Raw genomic sequence first — 19,721 nt, 5'->3', positions numbered from 1 at the left:
GGGAATGGGTTAGCCTGGTGATGGGTATTAAAGAGGGCACAGTCTGCATGGAGCACTGGGTGTTATGCACAAACAATGAATCATGGAACCCTACATCAGAAACTAATGATGTAATGTAGGGTGATTAACATAACAATAAAAAATTTTTAAAAAGTTCTCATGACATCCAGTTTGTTATGAACTATATAAGATACTCATAGAAAAAATGCTGAGAGCAGATCTGTAAACATGTTACCGATGGATGTCTCAAGATGGTGAAGTTATGGATGCCCGTGTTTTGGTTTGTGTGAGTGTATGTGATTTCATTTTGGTTTCGTCTGTATGCTTTTTTTCTGATTTTTTTTCACAGGAAGTATGCATTAATTAATTTTGAAAAAATAAATTATATATATATTTATTTATATGGTATATTGCTGTGTATATAGAGAGTGTGTATATATATTTTTAAAGTAACCTCTACACCCAATGTGGGGCTCAAACTCATGATCCTGAGATCAAGAGTCACATGCTCCATCAACTGAGCCAGGCAGGTGCCCCTAAAAATAAATATTAAAAATATAAACTAGAGGATAAAGACTAATGAGACAAAAAACAAGGTGTGTACTGCAAGGGGCCTGGGTGGGGGGCCTCGTGGGCCCCTGAAGCCTTGTCCCACCCAAGTGGCCCCATGCTGCCATACAAGGTAATAGTGAATCATTATCGTAATCACGATAATAAGAGCTGAGTGTCCAAGCACTTGGTGGGTTTCATCTCATTTAACTTGGGGGCAAGGGGGGCTATTAGCATCCCAGTTTTACCTTTGAGGAAACTAAGGCCCAGGCAAATGAAGTCACCCTGCTTAAGGCCACCCATCTGGTACTGGAATTTGAACCTGGATTTGTCAGACTCCAGAACCCATTTCTTAACCACCATCATCAGTGAATTCTCAGGGAACAATGAAAGCCACGGTTACAGACGAAGTCAGAGCAGAACTGATTCAAGTCAGCAGGACTGGTTAGGAGGAGGAGGAAGGCTCAGCCAGGGATGAATTGGGCTGTAGAACTGCCAGACGAAATGCAGGACATATAGTTCAATTTGAATCTCTGATAAACGATGGGTAACGTTTTAATATATTTCCCTGCAATATCTGGTAGAGCAGGAACCCTGGCCTTACTGCCCCTGTCCAACTTCACTGTCCGGCTCACCTCCTCCAGGCAGCCTTCTCTGATATGACTCCAACCCTCCATGCCTCCCCATGCAATATTTGGGGCATAATTATACTAAAAAAATTATTCCATGTTTATCTGAAATTCAAATTTAACCAGTCATCCTGTGGGTTATTTTTTTTTTTTAGTTTTACTGAGTTATAATTGACAGATAAAAATTGTATATTTTAGGTGTACAACAATGTGATGATTTGATATATGTACACGTTCCGAAATGACTGTCACAATGAAGTTAATTAAGACATCTGTCACTTCACACAGTTACCATTTTTTGTTGTGTGGTGAGAACACTTAAGGTCCACTCTCCTAAGAAATTTGACGTATGCAGTAAACACAATTATGAACTATAGTGACCATGCTGTACATTAGATCCCTTACAAGATGATGTTCTGGGCATCCTGTATGTTTGTGTGCTCAATCTGGCAACTTGGGGAGCTTGTATTTAGCAACTCCCATTCTTGGGAGTATTTCCGGACCACCACATGCCCTTACTGAGACAGTACAGGGACCACCCAGCCCCAGAAAACTAGCCCAGGCTGGGATCAAAGAGCAGTGAGCTTTCAGACTTTATTTTTGTTCTTAGAACACTGAGGAAAGTTTTCCTGGATACCTGCCAGGTAGCAGAGAAAGAACAAAAGAACACCCTACCAGTTCCCGCAAATCAACCGGTCTCAAGAAAACACCCCCCAGAAACACACACAAAAAGAGAAATCTACTTCAAAAGCCTGCCTGACACGGATTCTCGCTGTGACCCATTCCTGTGTGCAGACTGTTAACAGAAAGTCAGGCTGGGGAGAGCTCACAAGGACCAGGCTGGGGCACTTCTCCTCAAAAACAATCCTCTTGCACACTCAAATGGATACAGTTGGCCAAAATTCATTAACACCAATGGGAAAGCCCAGTGCTTGGGATAGTCTCTCATCCTGTGAGGTCACGGTCAAAGTCAGGGGTCCAATCATAGGGAGAAAGGGTCTGGAAGAAAACCATATTGTGGATGCCTGCCAGTGAAATGGGGTGTTGGAAGAAGAGTGGATTCGCCCCCAGAATTTAAAGATAGAATAGCTGCATCATCTTACTCCTACTGCAAAAATCAGCTCCATGTCAGTGGTCCTTGGTGGGGGGGGGGGGTCCCTGAACCAGCAGCAGCTGCAGCAGCATCACCTGGGAACTTGGGAGGAATGCAGATTCTCTGGCCCTGCCCCAGACCTGCTGAATCCTTAACTCTGTGGAGAGTACCCAGCAGTGTCTGTGTGTGTGTGTGTGTGTGTGTGTGTGTGTGTGTGTGTGTAGACAGCTTCATTAACATGTAATTGACAAAGGATAAACTACTCATCTTTAAAAGGTATAATCTGATATGCATGAAACTATCACCACAATAAAGACGGTGAACATATCCATCACCCCACAAAAGTTCCCTTTTATCATCCTTTCTCCCCTCCTCCTGCCCCCATCCAATGCCCAGGCAACCACTGCCCTATTTTCTGTCACTGTTGGTCAGTCTGCAACTGGAATATTATGCAGCCATCAAAAGGAATGAGATCTGCAATTCATAGAGTTTCACACACATGGGATCCTATAGTTATTCTCTCTTTCATCGGAGATTTTTCTTTTCTTTTTTTTTTTTTTTTAAGATTTTATCCACTTATTCGTGAGAGCGAGAGAGCACAAGCAGGGGGGGAGGGGCAGGCAGAAGGAGAAGGCTCCCCGCCGAGCAGGGAGCCCGATGTGGGACTCGATCCTAGGACCCTGGGATCATGACCTGAGCCAAAGGCAGACGCTTAACCGACTGAGCCACCCAGGTGCCCCTCACCAGAGATTTTTCACTCAGCATAATTATTTTGAGAGCCAGCATGTTCTCAGATATGCCAGTTGCTCATTCATTTTTATGGCTGACTGACTCGTCTACTATCTTCATCGATACCCGAAAGCCCATCACCGGTTATTAGGCATTGCTAGGTTATGGCTGCTACAAATAAAACTGCCAAGAACTGTCACGTCAAAACCTTCGTCTGGACAAGCACTTTTATTTTCCTGCATAAATACCTAGGAGTAGACGAGTGCATCGTGCAGAAAGTGTAGGTTTCGCTTTTTTAAGAGACCGTTTTCCTAAACAGTGGTACTTTTTACAGCCCCGCCAGTAACGTGGGAGAGTACCAGCTGCCCCAAATTCTCACCAGCACTTGGTATGATCAATCTTTTAAAATGCAGACATTCTCATGATTGTGCAGCCGTAGCGTATCGTGGTTTTAGTTTGAATTCCTTTAATGACTAGTGATGTGGAGCCTATTTCCATGTGCATGTCGACCATCCATGTGTCTTCCTTGGCAAAATGTATGTTGAAATCTTTTGCCCATCTTTTTTGTCAGGTTGTATTTATGTGTTTAGACAGTCATCTCTCATATTCTGGATTCAAATACTGTATCAGCTATGTGATTTCAAAATATTTATTCCCAGTTCATGGCTTGTATTTTCATATTAACAGTAACTTTCAAAGAGCAGAAGTTCTTGATTTTGATGAAATACAGTTTATCTATTTGTCTTCTTATGGACTGTATTTGGTGGCATATTTAAGAAACCTTTACCTAAAACAAAGCTAGAGAAATTTTCCCCTTGTTTTCTTCCAGAAATTGTATGGCTTGAAGTTTTACATTTGGCCCTATAATCCATTCTTTGTTCACTTCTGTGTTTGGTGTGAGGTTGTGGATTGAAATCCATTTTTGGCATGAGGATTCCCCATTATTCCAGCGCTATTTATTTCCCAGATCATATCTTTGTTAAAAAGACTTTGGCATGGAAATTATCTAACCTCCCCTGTGTGGTGAACTCCTATTCATTCCTCAAAAACCCCATCAAATGTCCCTGTAGCTAAGAAGCCTTCTCTGACTGAGATCAAGTAGCTCTTTCAACTATCCTCTGGTGCCCACAGCATCTTGGGCAACATCTGGCATATTCGTATCTCACACGACTGCATTAATACATGCATCCATCTCTCCAGATAGAGTAAAAATTCATGAACGGAGACCATAATCCCAGCACTTGGTACAACTTGGCATAGGAGCTGGTGGTGGGTGTAGTAGGGTGGGGGGCGACTCAGAAAAAAATTGTTAAGATATAAACAAATGAATAAAAGAACAAACAAACAAGTCGACACCTTCCTTTTTTTTTAAACAAGTGACCACCATCTCTCCAGGTCTTACTCACAAAGCACATTTTCCAGGAAGCCAGCTCTGACTGCATCTACCCATGTGAGTCACCAATAATATTTACTAAGAGTACCCGATTGATGGATCTAGGCCAAGCCCCGTGCTCCACACTTTATGCACATCATTTCATTTACCCCTTATCCCAACCCAATGAGGCAGATACTACCATTCGCATTATTTGACCGAAGAGGAGACAAGTGTTCAGAGAGCTTGGGTCGTGTATCTAATAAGTGTCAGGGCCAGGTTTGAGCCCAGAGCCCGCATGCTTACCTCTCCATATACCACCTTCTGGTCCCCCTTATGGGTATGAGTCCCAGTTACCCTACCAGCCCAAGCCCTGCAAAGGCAATACTTGCGTCCCCCACACGACCCGTCCTTGCCAACCATGTACCCCACTGGCAAAGGAGAAGAGTCACACAGGGAACCCCTCCATCACGCTCCCATCCTGGCCATGGGGACACAGACATCCGCACAGCCCCCGAAGGAACCCTCCTTACCTTAGGCCATACACCCATGCCGAAGGAGCTGCTGTCTGCCCTCTGGTGCAGGTACAGCTCCGTCCTGGAAGCAGAGAAGAGACTGGAAGTCGGGGGGGGCTGCCCACACCAGAGGCCTGGCAGAGCACCTGGTCCTCATGGCAGAGGGCTCCCTGCCATGGCCCGGATGGCCCCAGCGCCTGCCCCAGGCCCTAGTCCCGCTTCTGGAATATTCTGCACTCCCCGCCCTTCCGTGACCCTTCCTAAATGCCGGGAAACCCTGGCGCGAAGAATCACTACATACACCCAGGGGAGCAGGCCCTCTGCGCGAACGTGCTCCAGGGTCATATCTGAACAGCTGACCTGAATGAGTCCCTGCTGTCTGCTAAGTTCTGTCACTCACCTGAGGTCCAGGTCCAACCCCGCTAGCATCTGGGAGAAAACCTCGAAATTGCTTTCTCCTTCCGGCTGCCGGGCCACGCGGCTCTTCTCCAAAAGCATCGTCTGCAACGGGAACGGACGGGACGTGATCAGCCCCCGGGGTACACCTGCCGGCGGCCCCGTCGGGGTGCCCCTCTGCCCCGATGCACTCCTGGGGGCAACAGCTCAGGTCTGCACTCCATCAGACACCTCCCTATAGAACCTGCACCATCCCTTATCCCACTGATGCAGAGCCCATCCAGGGACTCGACTACCGCAAAATAGACTCTTTCCGATGCAAGCATCCAAAAGTGATAATAATTAAACGGAGCCAATCTCCAACATATTCGTATTTAACAGAAGCATACTAACCTGACCCAAGTGGTGATTAATGGGTGAGTGGAAGGGTCAGGACAGAAAAGGGACTTATTTGGCACCGATGAGTTTTCTTTGAATCTGGACATTATCCCAGCTCAGCGTACAAACCACCCTTCTAATAACCTAATCCTATTTTCTGCTCCAACAGCATGTTTGAGGTAGGAAGGGGAGAGAGGCACAGGTGATCGTGGAGATAGGAACAAACAGGCCATGTGTTGGTTACACGCAGCGGGGCTGCCAAAGGCTGGCGAGCGTCTGTTTAATTTCAGCTTACGCTGTTAAGACCCAGCTAATGAGAGGCTGAGTTACATATTTACCCATGAATATTTCATCCCCGCGACATTCGGAGGTGCAGACAGGCCGGCAATGCCCCGGGGTGCTGAGCGAGGTGGGGACGAGGTGGGGGCCACAACCATGGAGATACATTCCAGGGTCCCAGGTGGAGGCGTGACCTCTGCTGGGTGGGACTGGGGACACTGCAGCCCCAAGGGCCTTCCGCTCCCGTCCGCCCAGAACACCCACCTGGAGCTGAGCGGCCGTGACTCGCCCCGTGGCATTGAAGTCCAGTGACATCACCATGGTGACCCGGGTGGCATTGCAGCTGTGGCCGGCGGACACGGAACCAAAAGCCCGGAGGACGGTGAAGGTAGCTCGGATCTTCTCCACTGTTGGAGGCATGAGGCAGGGCATCACCCATGGCCCAGGAGCTGCCACCCCCACCTCTCACAGGATGACCTTCCCCACTGGAGGCTGCACCGGTCCAGGCCCACCTGGCCCCAAGCCCCCGCAGGCTCCCCACCACCTCTCCAGCTCAGCACTAAACTACACACATTTCACTGCTGCCCCTGCTGTGTACTGCAAGCAGGATGCAGGGGCAGCAAGACTGAGTCAAGAAGGGGAGACACATGGGGCCAGGATAGATACAGTCCAATGACAGGGGCCTCCTGAGCCTGATGCAGGAGTGCAGGGCATGAACATTCTCAGACCTGCTCTGAGGGAGCTCACGGGGTAGCAGCAGTTTTGAAAAGCCCTGCAGTCTCTCCACAACTAGTTATTGGGCACCTACTATGCACTTGGCACTGTGCAGGCACCTAGATACAGCCTATCCTGACTCCCTCCTTCCAACACACGCACTCACAGCAGAACTACATTTTGAGAGTGCCAAGACTGGTGCCTCTCCCCATTTTATTCCCAGCCCCTACTATGGGCCAGGTGAAGAGCCGGTGATGGCTAAACTTTGGGATAACCCCAGTGAGGCAGTAGCACACACAGTACTTAAGGGGATTTGAATATGGGCTCTGCCTCGGCTTAGTTACCTAATTAGGGGCAAATCGGCCTCTCTATGCCTCTGATACCTCATCTGAAGATGGGGATAATAATAGTACCTACATCATGCAGTTGTCACGCAGACTAAAAGATTTTAATAATATGAAGTGTTTAGAACATGCTCCAAAGGTGGTGTGACTAGTATTATAATTGTGACGACTAGAAAAGCAACATTGCCTGGACCGTGACTTCTCAGCGGAGAGAATACTGCCCCCAAGAGGGCAAAAGCTGACTCTCGCAGGTGGGGAGAATTTTACTTTCTAACGTATAAAGCACACATAAGCCAACACTGCATGAAGAGGTCATGGTATATCTGTGGCATTAACATTTCTTGGTAGGGGAGGATTGGGGGAAAAAATGTCTAAAAAGGCTCCTTGGGGGTGCAACAATGAAAGAAACATGGAGAACACGGGCCCAAGAGCTAGAGCTCTGGAGCCAGAATGTCTGGGTTTGACTCTCAGCTCTAGGATGTATTAGCTGTGTGGCCTTGGGCAAGATAGTTAACCTCTCTGAGTCTTAATGGCCTCATCTATAATATCTGAAGAATAATATCTACCTCATAAAGCTGCTTTAAATAATAAATAAGTTAATATACTTGGAATAGGACCGGGCACCTAAGTCCACAGCAAATGTTTACTATGGTTATTATTATTATAAAAATAATTATTATTATTAATTGGTACTCTCTTTTAAAGCCTAGCAGAAACATCGTTTCCTCAAGGAAACCCCCAGCCCCCTCTCCTTTGGGCTCCCCCTACCTCTCTCCTAACCAGTTCTGCCAGCGCTTTGTGCAGAGCATTCAAGTTTGGGAACATATATGAAATTCGGTTTCCCTTCCAGCTGTCAACTCCTCATGAGCATAGGCCCTGCCCTTCAGTCTTTACTTATTGGGTCCTCTGTCCAGTTGAGCAGGTTGTGCACTGTACAAGGACACCTTTTCTAAGGGGCACGTCATTTACATCATACAATCATCGGTTTGTATATTTATTAGGATGATTTCCCAGCACATGGCAGGCAAGCTTTTGGTTCTAACAATGTCAGTGTATGATGGTTGTTCTGCAGATAGCCGTGAATGTCTTGAGGAAGGAGTACCTTTTTCTAATTTGCACAAGGGTGTCCAATGGACCACAGGTGACCCTCCCCAGAAGCAAACATGGTGCTCAGTGAATGCTAGCTGAATGGACATAAGGAGGAGCAACCCAGTGCCCCCTCCAACTCTCCCCCCACCCCAACCCACCCCAACACATGTCACCTGGAGACCACTGTACCTGAGACCCTGCCATCCACACTGCCCGCCATTGCCACCAGGTGCTCCAGGACCTGCTCGCAGCAGGTGGTCTTCCCAGCACCACTGCGGCCCAGGGCCACGATGCTCTGGTCTCTCCGTTGGCTCAGTAGTGCCCAGTATGCCCGCTGTGCCAGGGAGCCAAGGTGGGCTGGCAGGCCATCCCGGCGACCCCTGGGCACCTGCAGGAAGGTATCCTATACATCAGTCTTTCCACCCCAGCCAGTGCCCAGGGAGCACTCCAAGACAGTGCCCCACCCCAGCCTCTAACCCAGATCCATAGCCCTGCCTATCATCCTACCCCAGCCTTGTCAGAGGAGTCTTGAATTTTACGGGCAAAAGCCCAGCCTTGGGGTCGAGTCTTGCCCCTGACCCACTGTGAGTCCTTCAGCAGCCTTTGAGCCTACTCCGGGTCTGGGTCTCCTCTCTAGCTCCCCAGAGGCTTGTGTTAGCTCATTCCTGGCTAGTACTTGCCCAGAATGAGGCAGCTGGATAAAATGGCAAGATTGATTACTGATGTCTGCCACGGAAACAGAATGAGGCATGGGGTAGCTGGTGGTATATATGCCATGTATTTGTCATAACAGTTTTAGGTAATACCTGAGGTCCTCCACTCCATTCAGCCATCCACTCAGCCATTCATTTACTCTTCATTAAAAATATATATATATATATATATGGAGTGTCTACTATGTGGCAGGCACTGTTTCAGGCACTGGAGGGCACAGCGCTACACAAAATGGGTAAAGAAAATCTATATGCCTATTAGAATGCCTTTAAAAAAAAAAGCTTAAAAAAAATTTTAACACCCACTATCAAGTTCTGGTGAAGATACAGAGCGACTGGAAGTCTCATACGATGCCGGTAGGAAGGTTAAAATGATACAGTCACTCCGGAAAGAGTGAGATGTACGCTCATCACCCAACCCGGCAATCTCATTCTTAAGTATTTACCCAAGAGAAACGACCGTATAAGTTCACCAAAAACCCTCAGTGGCACCGGTTTTATTGGATATATATTTGAAATCATTGGAAACTAGAAACAACCCAAGTGCCTTTGAACGAGGGAATGAAGGTAAGCTGCCATGGAGGTTTGACCACTGAAAGTCCCCTGTCCTGGAAAACCCCTCCATCCTAAGGAAACTGGGACCACTGGTCACCCGGTGAGCAGGGTAGGCCAGGGCACACACACAGTACAAGAGCCACGGGCCAGTGGCTGCAGTAACATGGCTGAACGTGAAATGCATTGTGGGAAGTAGAAGAAGCCAATTCAAAGGTGACGGGCTGCACCATTCCAATTATATGACTTTTCAGAAAAAGCCCAACTCTAGGGACCAAAAAAAAAAAACAAAAACAAAAACAAAAAACAAAAAACAAAAAACAAAAAAAAGAACAACCCAGATCAGTGGCAGCCAAGGGCAAGACATGGGAGTGGAGGGTGACGATACAGGGTCCAGAGAACTAGGAACTGTCCTGTAATTGATAGCGGAGTTGGTCACACAACCATCCGTGTGTGTTGGAAACTTCCAGGACTATAAGCTGGAAAGACTGAATCGAACCGTGTGTAAGTTATACCTTAATAAATCTGACTTAAAACAACACAGCCCTGCCCTGCGGAGCTTGCTTTCTGCTAGGAAGAGAGAGATGATAAACAAAACAAAGAATTAAACTAGATCTCATGGGAGACATTTTAAAGCCATGAGCCTGAATGAGATCCCCAAGGAAGTGGGCGTTCAAGGAGGAGGAGGCAAGAGGTGTGGGGATGGGCTCGGCGCACCTGGCCTTGGGGAGGTCAGGGAGACCAGCGGGTGGCCGAGGCTGAGAAGGAGGACAGGCGGACAGAAGGGAAACCAGGACAGCGGAGTCCTGGGGCTCAGGAAGGGAGCGTCTGCAGGAAGAGGGGTGGCTTGGCCACGCCAAATGCTGCCGGGGGCCAAGGAAGGGGAAACCAGAGACTTGCGCATTTGGCAATGGGTTTGGGCAGCAGGGAAACCAAACCACTGGTGACCTTGACAAAAGTCTGCTTAGCGTGGCCTTTGGGTGGAAGGCAAGGGGCCGACGGGAGGCAGAGTGGTCAGTGGAAAGGCACCAAAATGGGCAGGGCAGCGGGCCCGGCTGGAGGAGGCCATCCGAAGCCTGGCCTGACAAGGAGGCGACCCCGGGGCCCAGCGAGACCCCATCTGCCCTCTCCACTGCCTTAGCAGGACCAGGGGTGCAAACCCCAGTATGGCGGCTCGTCCCCTCGCCTGGACCTTTGGCCCCCAATCTTCTGCGGGCCTTCCCTGCCCGAGACACCCAGACACAATAATGAGTCCCTGTCCTGACACAAAACACAGGGCTCAACAGGATCCCCACAGCTGGCAAAGGTGGGACACGCCCCCGCACTGGCTGGACATGGCCTTCGGGCATGCAGCAGGCAGAGGGCCCTGGGGTCTGAGCCCTCCCAAGATCCTCCCAAGCCAGGCCCCCGTGTACACACACACACAGGTACACGCATGCACACATGCTTTGCATGGTGCTCACGGGCACGCGCACCCACTGGTAGAGGCCACTGTTACACGGAGCTGTACCCGTCCACACTGCGCACATTCACACCCATGCTCACGCCCACGCACCCCTGCACCCCCAGGCACGCACTCAGCTCCCAGCCGCCCCCAGTGAGAAATGTTCCCCCCCCCCAGCCCCGCCCCAGGCTCCACCAAGCCCATCTGCAAGGTGGCCCCAGGCCCAGGCTCATCGCAGGTCTCTGCTCCCACCTGGTGGCCATTTGAGGAACCAGATGTGACTCAGTCAAAGCATAGAAGGGGGTTTCGGGTTCGGGTTTGGGAAGCTGGACCATTGAGGGGGGCTCGCTCCCATCCCAGGGTTACAGGATTCTGGGGCATCACCTAACTCAAACTCCTCCTTACGGAGCATGTTCCCATGCCTACACTTTTAGGCTTCTTGGCCCAGGCTCTGTAACGGATACTTCAGTCCAGAATGGTCAGCAAGAATCTGCCTCACTGTAGGGGCCTGTACGAAATCTCCCAGGGGCTTCTAAGGAGCAAGCGGAACCACCCAGCTTCTTGGAAGGCTCGGGGGCCTGGGGCTGTACTAGCAGGAGCATAGGCCTCACAGCAAGGGAGGGGAGAGTGCACAGGCCCACAGACAACCCGGCTGGGCGGGGGCGGGGCTGGGGAGCACCTGACGGGGTGGGGTGGGGTGTCCTAGAGAAGAGGAGTCTTGGAGGGAGGTTCAGAGCCATTGGCCCTTTTTTTAATGGACTTTAGCATCATTTGGGGGCTATGGATAGATTTGTCCCATGGCACACCAGGGGGCAAGATGCAGCTTTTCATCCCCAATTAACAGATGAGAACAACGAGGCCAAAGAGAGGTCGTGATCCTTCCAAGTCACCCCGGGGTGGGGGGCATTGGCGGCTGTGCTAGAAGCTTGCGCTTCCCCAACTGTGAAGTCCTCACCACAGCGCCCCGGTAAGACCTCCAGCAGGTGTCCTGCCTGCACTTCATCCCGTTTCCACCTACCCTCCACCCAGCAGCCGAGGGGAGTCTTTGATAACCCGCGGCATCTCACGTCTCTGCTGAAGCCCCCCAGAAGCTGGCATCACACTCAGGGCAAAAGCCAGAATCCTTATGACTACGTGTAAGACCTGCTGTGACCCAGTCCCCGCTGGTCCCGGCCTCCCCACTGTCTCCCCCACACTCAGCTGCTCTACCCACTGTTGTCTTTGCTGGTCTAGCATGTCTTCCCCCTCGAGAATGGAAGCCCCACAAGGGTAGCCTTCTCTGTCTTCTTCCCTGCTCTTTTCCCCCACACCCAGCATCGAGGAGACCCTCCCTCAGTATCTCAATCAACAGCCTGTGGGACCAGGAGGGGATCGGGCTCAGGTGGCTCGGGTGTAGCTGCAGGCGTCGCCACAAGGGGGCGCTGAGAGCTTGCCTTTGCTGAGACTGTCTTGCCCAAACCCGGCCATTTCTACACTTGGCAGGAAAAAAAAAAAAAAAAGTAAAAGCAGAATCGAGGCTTCTGGTTCCTGATTTATGTGTGTGTCTGGGACTCTTGAATGTGCAACATGGAGTTCGGCCTGGGTCATACCCCCAGCTCTCCCCCTTGCAGAACTTGAGGGCCCGCCCCGCAGATTGCATCTGCCACAGGCAGCTGGTAAAGGTCCTATCTTTGCAGGTGTGTGTGAGCATTAGCTGAGCTACTAGGTACAGGTGCTTGAAGCAGTGCCTGGCACGGAGCTGATATTCGGTCGATATTTTCTGTCACTAATACAGTCTCTAACGCCCCCGTTGTTTCCAGCCGTGACCCATCGTTCCCCGCTACGGAGGGGGCTCAGGAGGTCCCCGATGACCACCATGCCCACAATGCCCCGGATCTTCTGTCTACTCACAGACGAGTTTGCCAGGGGGCTTCTGGCTGCCCTGCTTTCCCCTGAGATGCAGACGGGACCCAACCCCACCCCACCCGTCGGTCACCCGGCCCTGGCCCTGACCCCATGACCCTGCTCACCTTGCCTGCAGAGGGCGCTGGGGGCCCTGGGGGCTGGAGGACGATCAGGTCTGGCCCCTTGAAGGTGTGGGGCAGCTGTGCCTGGTAGCGCTGTAGAAGCGTGTTCAGGACACTTGATTCGTTGACACTGACCAGGGAGGCCAGGTCCTCAGCCTGGTCCAGCTCAGGGGGGTTAGCCTGTGAAGCATCACACAAAGTGTCCTCTGGGCCTCCATACCACCACCAGCAGCCCTACTTGCGCGCGCACACGTGCGCACACACACATGCGCACACACACATGCACACACAGGCGTGCGCGCGCACGCACACACACAGAGCCCCGGTGACCCAGTCCCTGGAGAGCTGTTTGCCGCAGACCAGGACAGAACGCGAAGGCTCTGGAGAGAGAGAGAAACAGAACCCTACAGATGAAATAAGGACACCCCTGCTCTTCATACATCCTGAGAGCCACCTGTCTCTTCCCGCTGGTCCTCCTTCCTGCACTCACTGCCCTGGGAGTGGAGATGCTCCAGAGAGACACAGCAAGATTCGGAGAGGTTCCTGTGTCTCAAACACCACAGGAAGGGTGGTGGTCCAGAGTGAGCAAGTGTCTGTGCCTGCTGTCCCCTCTCTGGGTCTCACCAGGGAGCCCTGTGGGTGTTCTGTGACACTCGAGGATGAAGGCCAGTTCCAAACAGCCCCGTTTCTCTGATCGCCCATCATCCAAACTCTTCCAGAAGCAAGGGATGATTGCAGCTTCTCCTTGGGGCATTCATTCTAAAAAGCTTCCTACTCTTCTTTCCAGCTTCAAAGAGTTTTCTGGACCTGATGCTATGCGGTTTGGGTCAAGCTCAGGCTCCTCATGGGTCAGCCTTTTTGTTAAGGACAGGGGCCCGCTACAAACTCTGAACACCAGCAGGAGTAGAGGGCCTGGGGCGGGCTGAGGGTAGAGGAGGAGGAATGATGAATGAGACCCACAAGGAGCTCCTGGAAGAAACACCTTGATTAGTATGCTGTGAGAGGTGGAAAGGGATCAGGACAGGACTGTTTTTTCCATCATTAGACTCTAAATCTCAAAAGATTCATGTGTACTACAAAAATTATGCAAAACACAACTGGGCTTATCAACCAAAAGAAAAGTTAATACCCCAAATAATAAGCCATTGAAACCTAAGCTATAGCTAATGGCAAGCTTCAAATTTGGCTCTGAGTTCCCTGGCAGCCAGGGTGAAAAGGGAAACATGCTCTGTAGCACGATTTGCAATGTCCATAAAATGAAAAGCCAGCACTTCCTTGGATCAAGCGGAACTCCCAGTTCTGACACATGTCTGTTCATGTGTCCCATGAAGAGAACACTGGGATAGAGCAACGGCCTCCTGACAATATACCACCAGCAGAGCAATGAGATCAATGATGGTCTTCCTTACAACTCCCTCCAGTATGTGCAGTCAGGTACAAGGAAGTCTCATGCACGGGTGGGGAAAGAAGGTGCGGAGCAGGTGGGGAGGGGGACAGAGGGCTCACCCTATGAACATGCTCCTCATCCACCTCGGTGATGGTTTTGTCAGCATCGATGCAAAGTCGTACCCTTCCTGCCGGCAGGTCAGCTGTCCCCTCATCTGGCTTCAGCACAGTTGCTGGTGACAGCCCAGAGAGAGAGAGAGAGAGAGAGAGAGAGAGAGAGAGACAAAGAGAAAAGACAGGCTCGAAGCCAAGCAGCCAGACCAGGGAGTTTAAAGAGGTATCCTGGTTCGGGTCAGAAAGGGGCAGCACTGTCTCCCCTTGGGGGCCTACTCACATGGAGGGTTCTGAATTGTGGACCCCGAACCCTTTGAGGACAGGAGCTGGGTCTGACTCACCTTGGGCTTTAATCACCAGGCCCAGTGCCAGGCACAGGGTAGGCACCCTGATGGTTGGGTGCACTGACCCATCTCATATCTAGACCTGGGATGGCAGATAATGCTATACCAGCTGCCACTTCCCATTCCAGGGTCCATGGCAGACATCACTAATCAATCACTCTTCCCGGGTGCATTCTGATGGGGACTCATAATTGCTTCTTAGTAGAGGGTGGTCCCAACTAACTGACAGAAGTGGACTCGTGAGATGAAATCTATTTGCCCATTTGCACTACGCTTCATTTCCTCGAGGAACACTCGAGCCCACCAATGCTCCATGCCTTCATGAACTTTTGTTAGTTACCAAGGCGTAATTGCCTTTGGAAACAGTCCCCAGCAGACCAGCTGCCATGGGTCAAATGATCCTCAACTCTTCCCGGTCCAAAAGCCACAGACTCCCACCCTAGACTCGGCTGCTCCTTGCCCCTCACCTTCCCCCTGCCCCAAACTGTGATCTGGCAAATACAACTAGCAGTGGAGGGGGCGCAAGAGGAAAATACTTAGACCCTCCCCTACTTAGGTGCTAACACCCCTAATTACCAAGAGTGAATCCATCCTTCTGAACCAGCCAGACTTTCTCTGCCTCGTACCATCTGTCCTCAGGAGCCTGAGAGCAAAGATCACATAAATCAGACCAAGAGGACCCAGCCCCACCCCCACCCCACCCCGAGTCAGCAGCGAACCCTTTACATGGGAGTTTCTCACAGTGTGATCCAGCACCCCTGAAATCAGAATTTCCCTAAGGGAGAGCAAGGAGGGGGGTGCTTATTTACATGCAGATGCCTTGGCTCCACCCCTGACCTTTTGAATGAAGGCTCCAAGGTGGGGCCCGGGAATCTGCATTTTGAGCAATCTATTTATGCAAGTTTGAGAACTAGCATGTGACACAGTGAGTAAGCTGAGCCATGAGAGGACATCTCCCATTCTTGGGACCTCCCTCATGCTGTGGGGAATCTTACCCCAGGCCAGGGGCAGTGGGGGCCTCCAGACCCCAGCGTATCGAGGAGGAAGTGCTATGCCGTCTTCCCGAGCTGGCCATCCCTCTCCGATTCCCTGTCCATCTCCTGTCCCGCCTTATTCACCCGCAGGGGCAAGTCTGTCCCGTCCCTCTCTCTCTGGAGGGCCCCTCTTGCCCCGCCCCACTCCCGGGGCTGCAGCCCCTCACCTGATCCGAGTCCTCGCTCTGTCCTCCTTTGCTCCCCTCCGGCAGGGCTGGCCCCTCTTCACTCCCCTTCCGAGTCTGAGACCTTTCTGCCTGGCCCTCCAGAGCAAGTGGCCTGCGTCCTTCCGGCTCCGTCTCCGGGGCCTCGGCCCCATCATCTGCTCCTGCGCAGGGCTCCCCGGCTTTCTGCCCTCTGCCGTCTGGCCGGCCCTGCTTCCCAGCAGCTGCTGGGGTCCCCCTGCGTGCACCCACCTCCTCGGGTCCTTTACGGCCCTTCTCTGTCTTTCCCCCAGCTTTACCTGCCTCCGCGGACTCACCCTGAGGTTGCCCTTCCTTGACTACCTTAGCCTGGGGCTCACCTGCCTTCCCACGCACACTCTGAGGCTCCCCTGCTTCCTCTACCTGTGCGGGAGCTTCCCCCACCTTCCCGGGCTTCCCCTGCCCTTTGCTCACCTTCTCCGCCTTGACCTGCGGGTCCTCTGACTTCTCTGCCTTACTTGGGAGCATACCTTCTTTGTCCTTCTTACTCTGGGGACCGTCCCACTTGCTCCTTCTGCCCAGGGAGCCTCCCCACTTTCTCATTTGGATTTGGGCCCTAGCCCACTTCCCTTCACCTGCATCCTTGGAGAGATTCCCTTTTGCCATTGTGTTTGGGGGGTCCCCTCCCCCCTTCTCTGCTGTCTCCTGCCGCCCCCCTTCGCCTGTCCCCTCTCTACCCTGGAGCTCACCCCCTTTCAGCCCTTTGGTCTGGGGGGCCCCGCCCCCTTGTCCCCCTGCACCTTGTTTTGTTGGTAGCCCCATTCCTGCGTCCACAACACCCTCAGTCTGAGTCTTCTCAGCCTTTGGGGCTGTGTCCTTAGTGCCGGCCTGGGGGCCACGAGGAGTCGCTGGAGTCCCCCCCTTTTTTTCCCCTCCAGGGTCTGTGGCTGGGGGTGGGGTTTTGCAGGCAGGGGCATCATGGGGCTGGGTCCTCTGCTCTGGCTTGGCTGAGTCTGAGTCCAGCTTGGCTACCATCAGCAACACGTCACCCCGTCTCACACCTCTCTTGAAGGGCAGGGGTCTTTTGGCTGGTGTCCCACTGGGGCCCGATTCCTGGGGCTTCTCGCCATTGATGCTGGTCATCAGCACGGGGTCTGTAGGGCCGGCCCCCTCACTCTCCTTGCCCGGAATGTTTGAGTTCTGCGGAGAGCTTGACTGGTTGCCTTGGCAAATTTGCTGATTTCCAGATTTGGTGCCACTGTTGGACTTGCTCTTGGGTTGGCTAGTGGAAATTTCCGGGGTCTAGGAGAGAGGCCCCAACCACACTTAGCTGCTTGCGGACCAGCCGGCTTTGCCATTCGGTCACTCGCTCACTCACTCACTCATTCCTTTGTCCACCCAGCCATTCATCCATCCAAAGACTTTCAAGCACCTACAGTATCTGACAGGCACTGGGCCAGGCAGAGAGCCGAGCCCCAACACCCCGGACCTTGGCCTGGCATCTCAAGACCAAGTGACAGAGTGGAAGGAGAGTGGACTTTGGAGCCCGGCAGACCCAAATTCAGCTCCTCACTCTGCCACTCGTTAGCTGTGTGGCCTTAGGTAAACTACTTCCCCTCTCTGAGCCTGTCCTTATCAATAAACTGAGGATCATCATGGCCTACCTTGAAGGACCGAGCTTTATGATTCATGACAATATAGGAAACTGAGCCCAGCACAGAGTAGGTCCTCCCTCCCCGATTAGAGAAAGAACCCCGGGGGGGCAGGTCCGCCCCGATGCCTGGCTTCACTGCCGGCCTGAGTCTGGGTCCTGCCATCGGGGACCATGCTGACCCTGGCCTCCCACACACCTGGACCTGGGGGGTCTGGGGTTCTCACCCTCCTCTTGCACCCAACGCCCCAGGACCATGTTGGTTCCACCCTGCATGGCTTCACCCCTGTGTCTCCCTTCCCAAGCCTGGCTCCACAGTCACCTGGGCCGTTGTCTTAGTCTGGACTGCTGTCCCTTCGATTTGCTGCCAATTATTTTAAACCCGATGAAAAGATTTTGGCAGCGCCCTCTAGCCTACAGGAAAATGATTCCATACCATCCTCTGCCATTCAAAGCCCTCAACAAGGAGTCACCAACTCCATTTGGTCTTATTGTCCCTGCTTGTCCCCATGCCTGAGCCACATGGGGGCATCTCCTACCAGATCTGACGTTTCTCTGCTTCCCTGTTTCTGTTCCCGTTAGCTTGCTGCCTGGAATGCTCCTTCTGTCTTCACCAGCCCGTGCTCCACTCATCTTTCCACACCCAGCCCAAATGCCATCCCCTCCGCAAATCCCCGCCTGCAGACCTCAGTCAGAACCTGTCTCACCACCCCGGAGGCCCCGGGGCACCGTGTTGGGGCACCGTCTGCAGCAATGATCACCGTCTGCATCCCATTCGAGCTTCGATACGTGTTTCTGTCCCGTTTCAGGTGGTGGATGCCTCAAGGACACGGTCTCTGTCTACAGCTTTGTAATGATGATGATGACGATAGTCATAATAACCATCACACATAGATCCCTTTTGCAAAGGGCCCTACATCGCCATCATATCCTACTTAACCCCAGTAAAGACCCAGTGAAGTAGGTTCTGAATGCCCTCCCCCCACCGTTCTACAGATAAAGAAGGGAACACAGGATATCAGGTGGCCCAAGAGACAAAGTCAGAATGTACAGTCAGGCAGGTGTCTGTGACTCTAAACTCAGTGCCCTTAACTGATGCATATTAACAGCGTTATTTGTCCCTAGGACTCACCAGCATCTCCTGGGAGCTTTACAAAAATACTGATGCTCTGGTCCCAGTCCCAGAGAGTCGGATGGAGTTGATCTGGGTTGTGGCGCCCCCACCAGGTGATTCCCCCGTGTAGTCAGGACGCAGAACCCCAGCTCCAGGACTCACGGCTTAGTGGCTCAATCTGACCGGGAGCCAGGCAGGACCTAGCCTTGGAAAGGGGCTTGGCTGCACTTGGCAAATATCACCACTGTCTATACCATTTTTGAAAAGTGAGTCCGTGCCTTATTTTTAACCAAACCACCATAGCAGAGACAGTAACATGGATCTGAGCCAAACAAGATAACCAACTCTACCCTCCCTCCCTCCCTCCCACCCATGGACTCTCCTCCTTTGGATTTTCTTAGTCACCAAAGCCCCAAGTCCGCTCTGCGGCCTTCTCGGTAGACGGGGGAAGAGTTACCTCTAGAATCACTGAGGCCAAGAGGCAACTCCCACACGTCCATTTTACAGATGAGCACACCGAGGCCCGGACCACACAGAGTGATGGGGCCTGGAACCCAGCTCTCCTGACATTCGATATGGGTCCCTTCCTGCCCCAGGGTTGTCCCAGCCTCTCCCTATCTCTCACTGGCTGCCTGGCCTTCAGAAAACCAAGTCACCTCTCTGAGCCTTGTTTTAACTCCCTGCAAACTGGTGACAGAATCTAATGGCGCCTTGCAAGGATTACACGAGGACCTTGTGCTGGGACACGAGTTGTGCTGGGTTAAGGAGAGGATCCAGTTATTTACCGATTGGGACAAGAAAATTAAATTGGCAAGAACCGGCCAGGACTCACTGCCTTGCAGAAACATGTCCCGAGGCTGCCATGCTTCCGCCCCAGGAACATCTTGGCCCACGGTCCAGACACCTGTTGTGGTCTGAGGCCTGTCCATCCTGTGGCTTGGCTCTGAGTCCCTGCCTAGGCCCTGGGGTGACAGTTTGTCCCCATCCTGTGCTCAGCTCTGCTCCTTAACTTGTGCCCCGTGACACCAGCGTGGTCTGCAGCCTTGTGGAACACTTTCTTGCCCAGGCCTCTGTGGCCACATCAGCCACCTTGCTCCCCAGACTGGCCCTTCCCGAGGCGGCTCACCAGAGCA

The 19,721-nt window shown here is 52.1% G+C and overlaps 1 protein-coding gene across 3 annotated transcripts in view; it reads right to left on the bottom strand.

The window, feature by feature from the left end:
* MYO18B (myosin XVIIIB) overlaps nucleotides 1–19,721 on the bottom strand; it is a 264,944-nt gene that overhangs the window by 226,578 nt on the left and 18,645 nt on the right. For all 3 annotated transcript variants that reach the window (XM_073886782.1, XM_073886784.1, XM_073886783.1), the window contains exons 4-11: nucleotides 15,848–17,125; nucleotides 15,223–15,289; nucleotides 14,309–14,421; nucleotides 12,806–12,982; nucleotides 8,277–8,475; nucleotides 6,205–6,347; nucleotides 5,288–5,388; nucleotides 4,906–4,969 (exon numbers count right to left, since the gene is read on the bottom strand). In XM_073886782.1, coding sequence (XP_073742883.1) covers nucleotides 4,906–4,969; nucleotides 5,288–5,388; nucleotides 6,205–6,347; nucleotides 8,277–8,475; nucleotides 12,806–12,982; nucleotides 14,309–14,421; nucleotides 15,223–15,289; nucleotides 15,848–17,125 — 2,142 coding nt within the window. The remainder of the gene's footprint in view (nucleotides 1–4,905; nucleotides 4,970–5,287; nucleotides 5,389–6,204; nucleotides 6,348–8,276; nucleotides 8,476–12,805; nucleotides 12,983–14,308; nucleotides 14,422–15,222; nucleotides 15,290–15,847; nucleotides 17,126–19,721) is intronic.

Source organism: Callorhinus ursinus, unplaced genomic scaffold (genome assembly GCF_003265705.2).
Source record: "Callorhinus ursinus isolate GAN/ISIS: 27379988/994484 unplaced genomic scaffold, GSC_fseal_2.0 scaffold72, whole genome shotgun sequence".
Lineage (NCBI taxonomy): Eukaryota > Metazoa > Chordata > Mammalia > Carnivora > Otariidae > Callorhinus > Callorhinus ursinus.
Note: the sequence above shows the minus strand (reverse complement) of the source record. Positions and strands in the feature narration are given on the sequence as shown.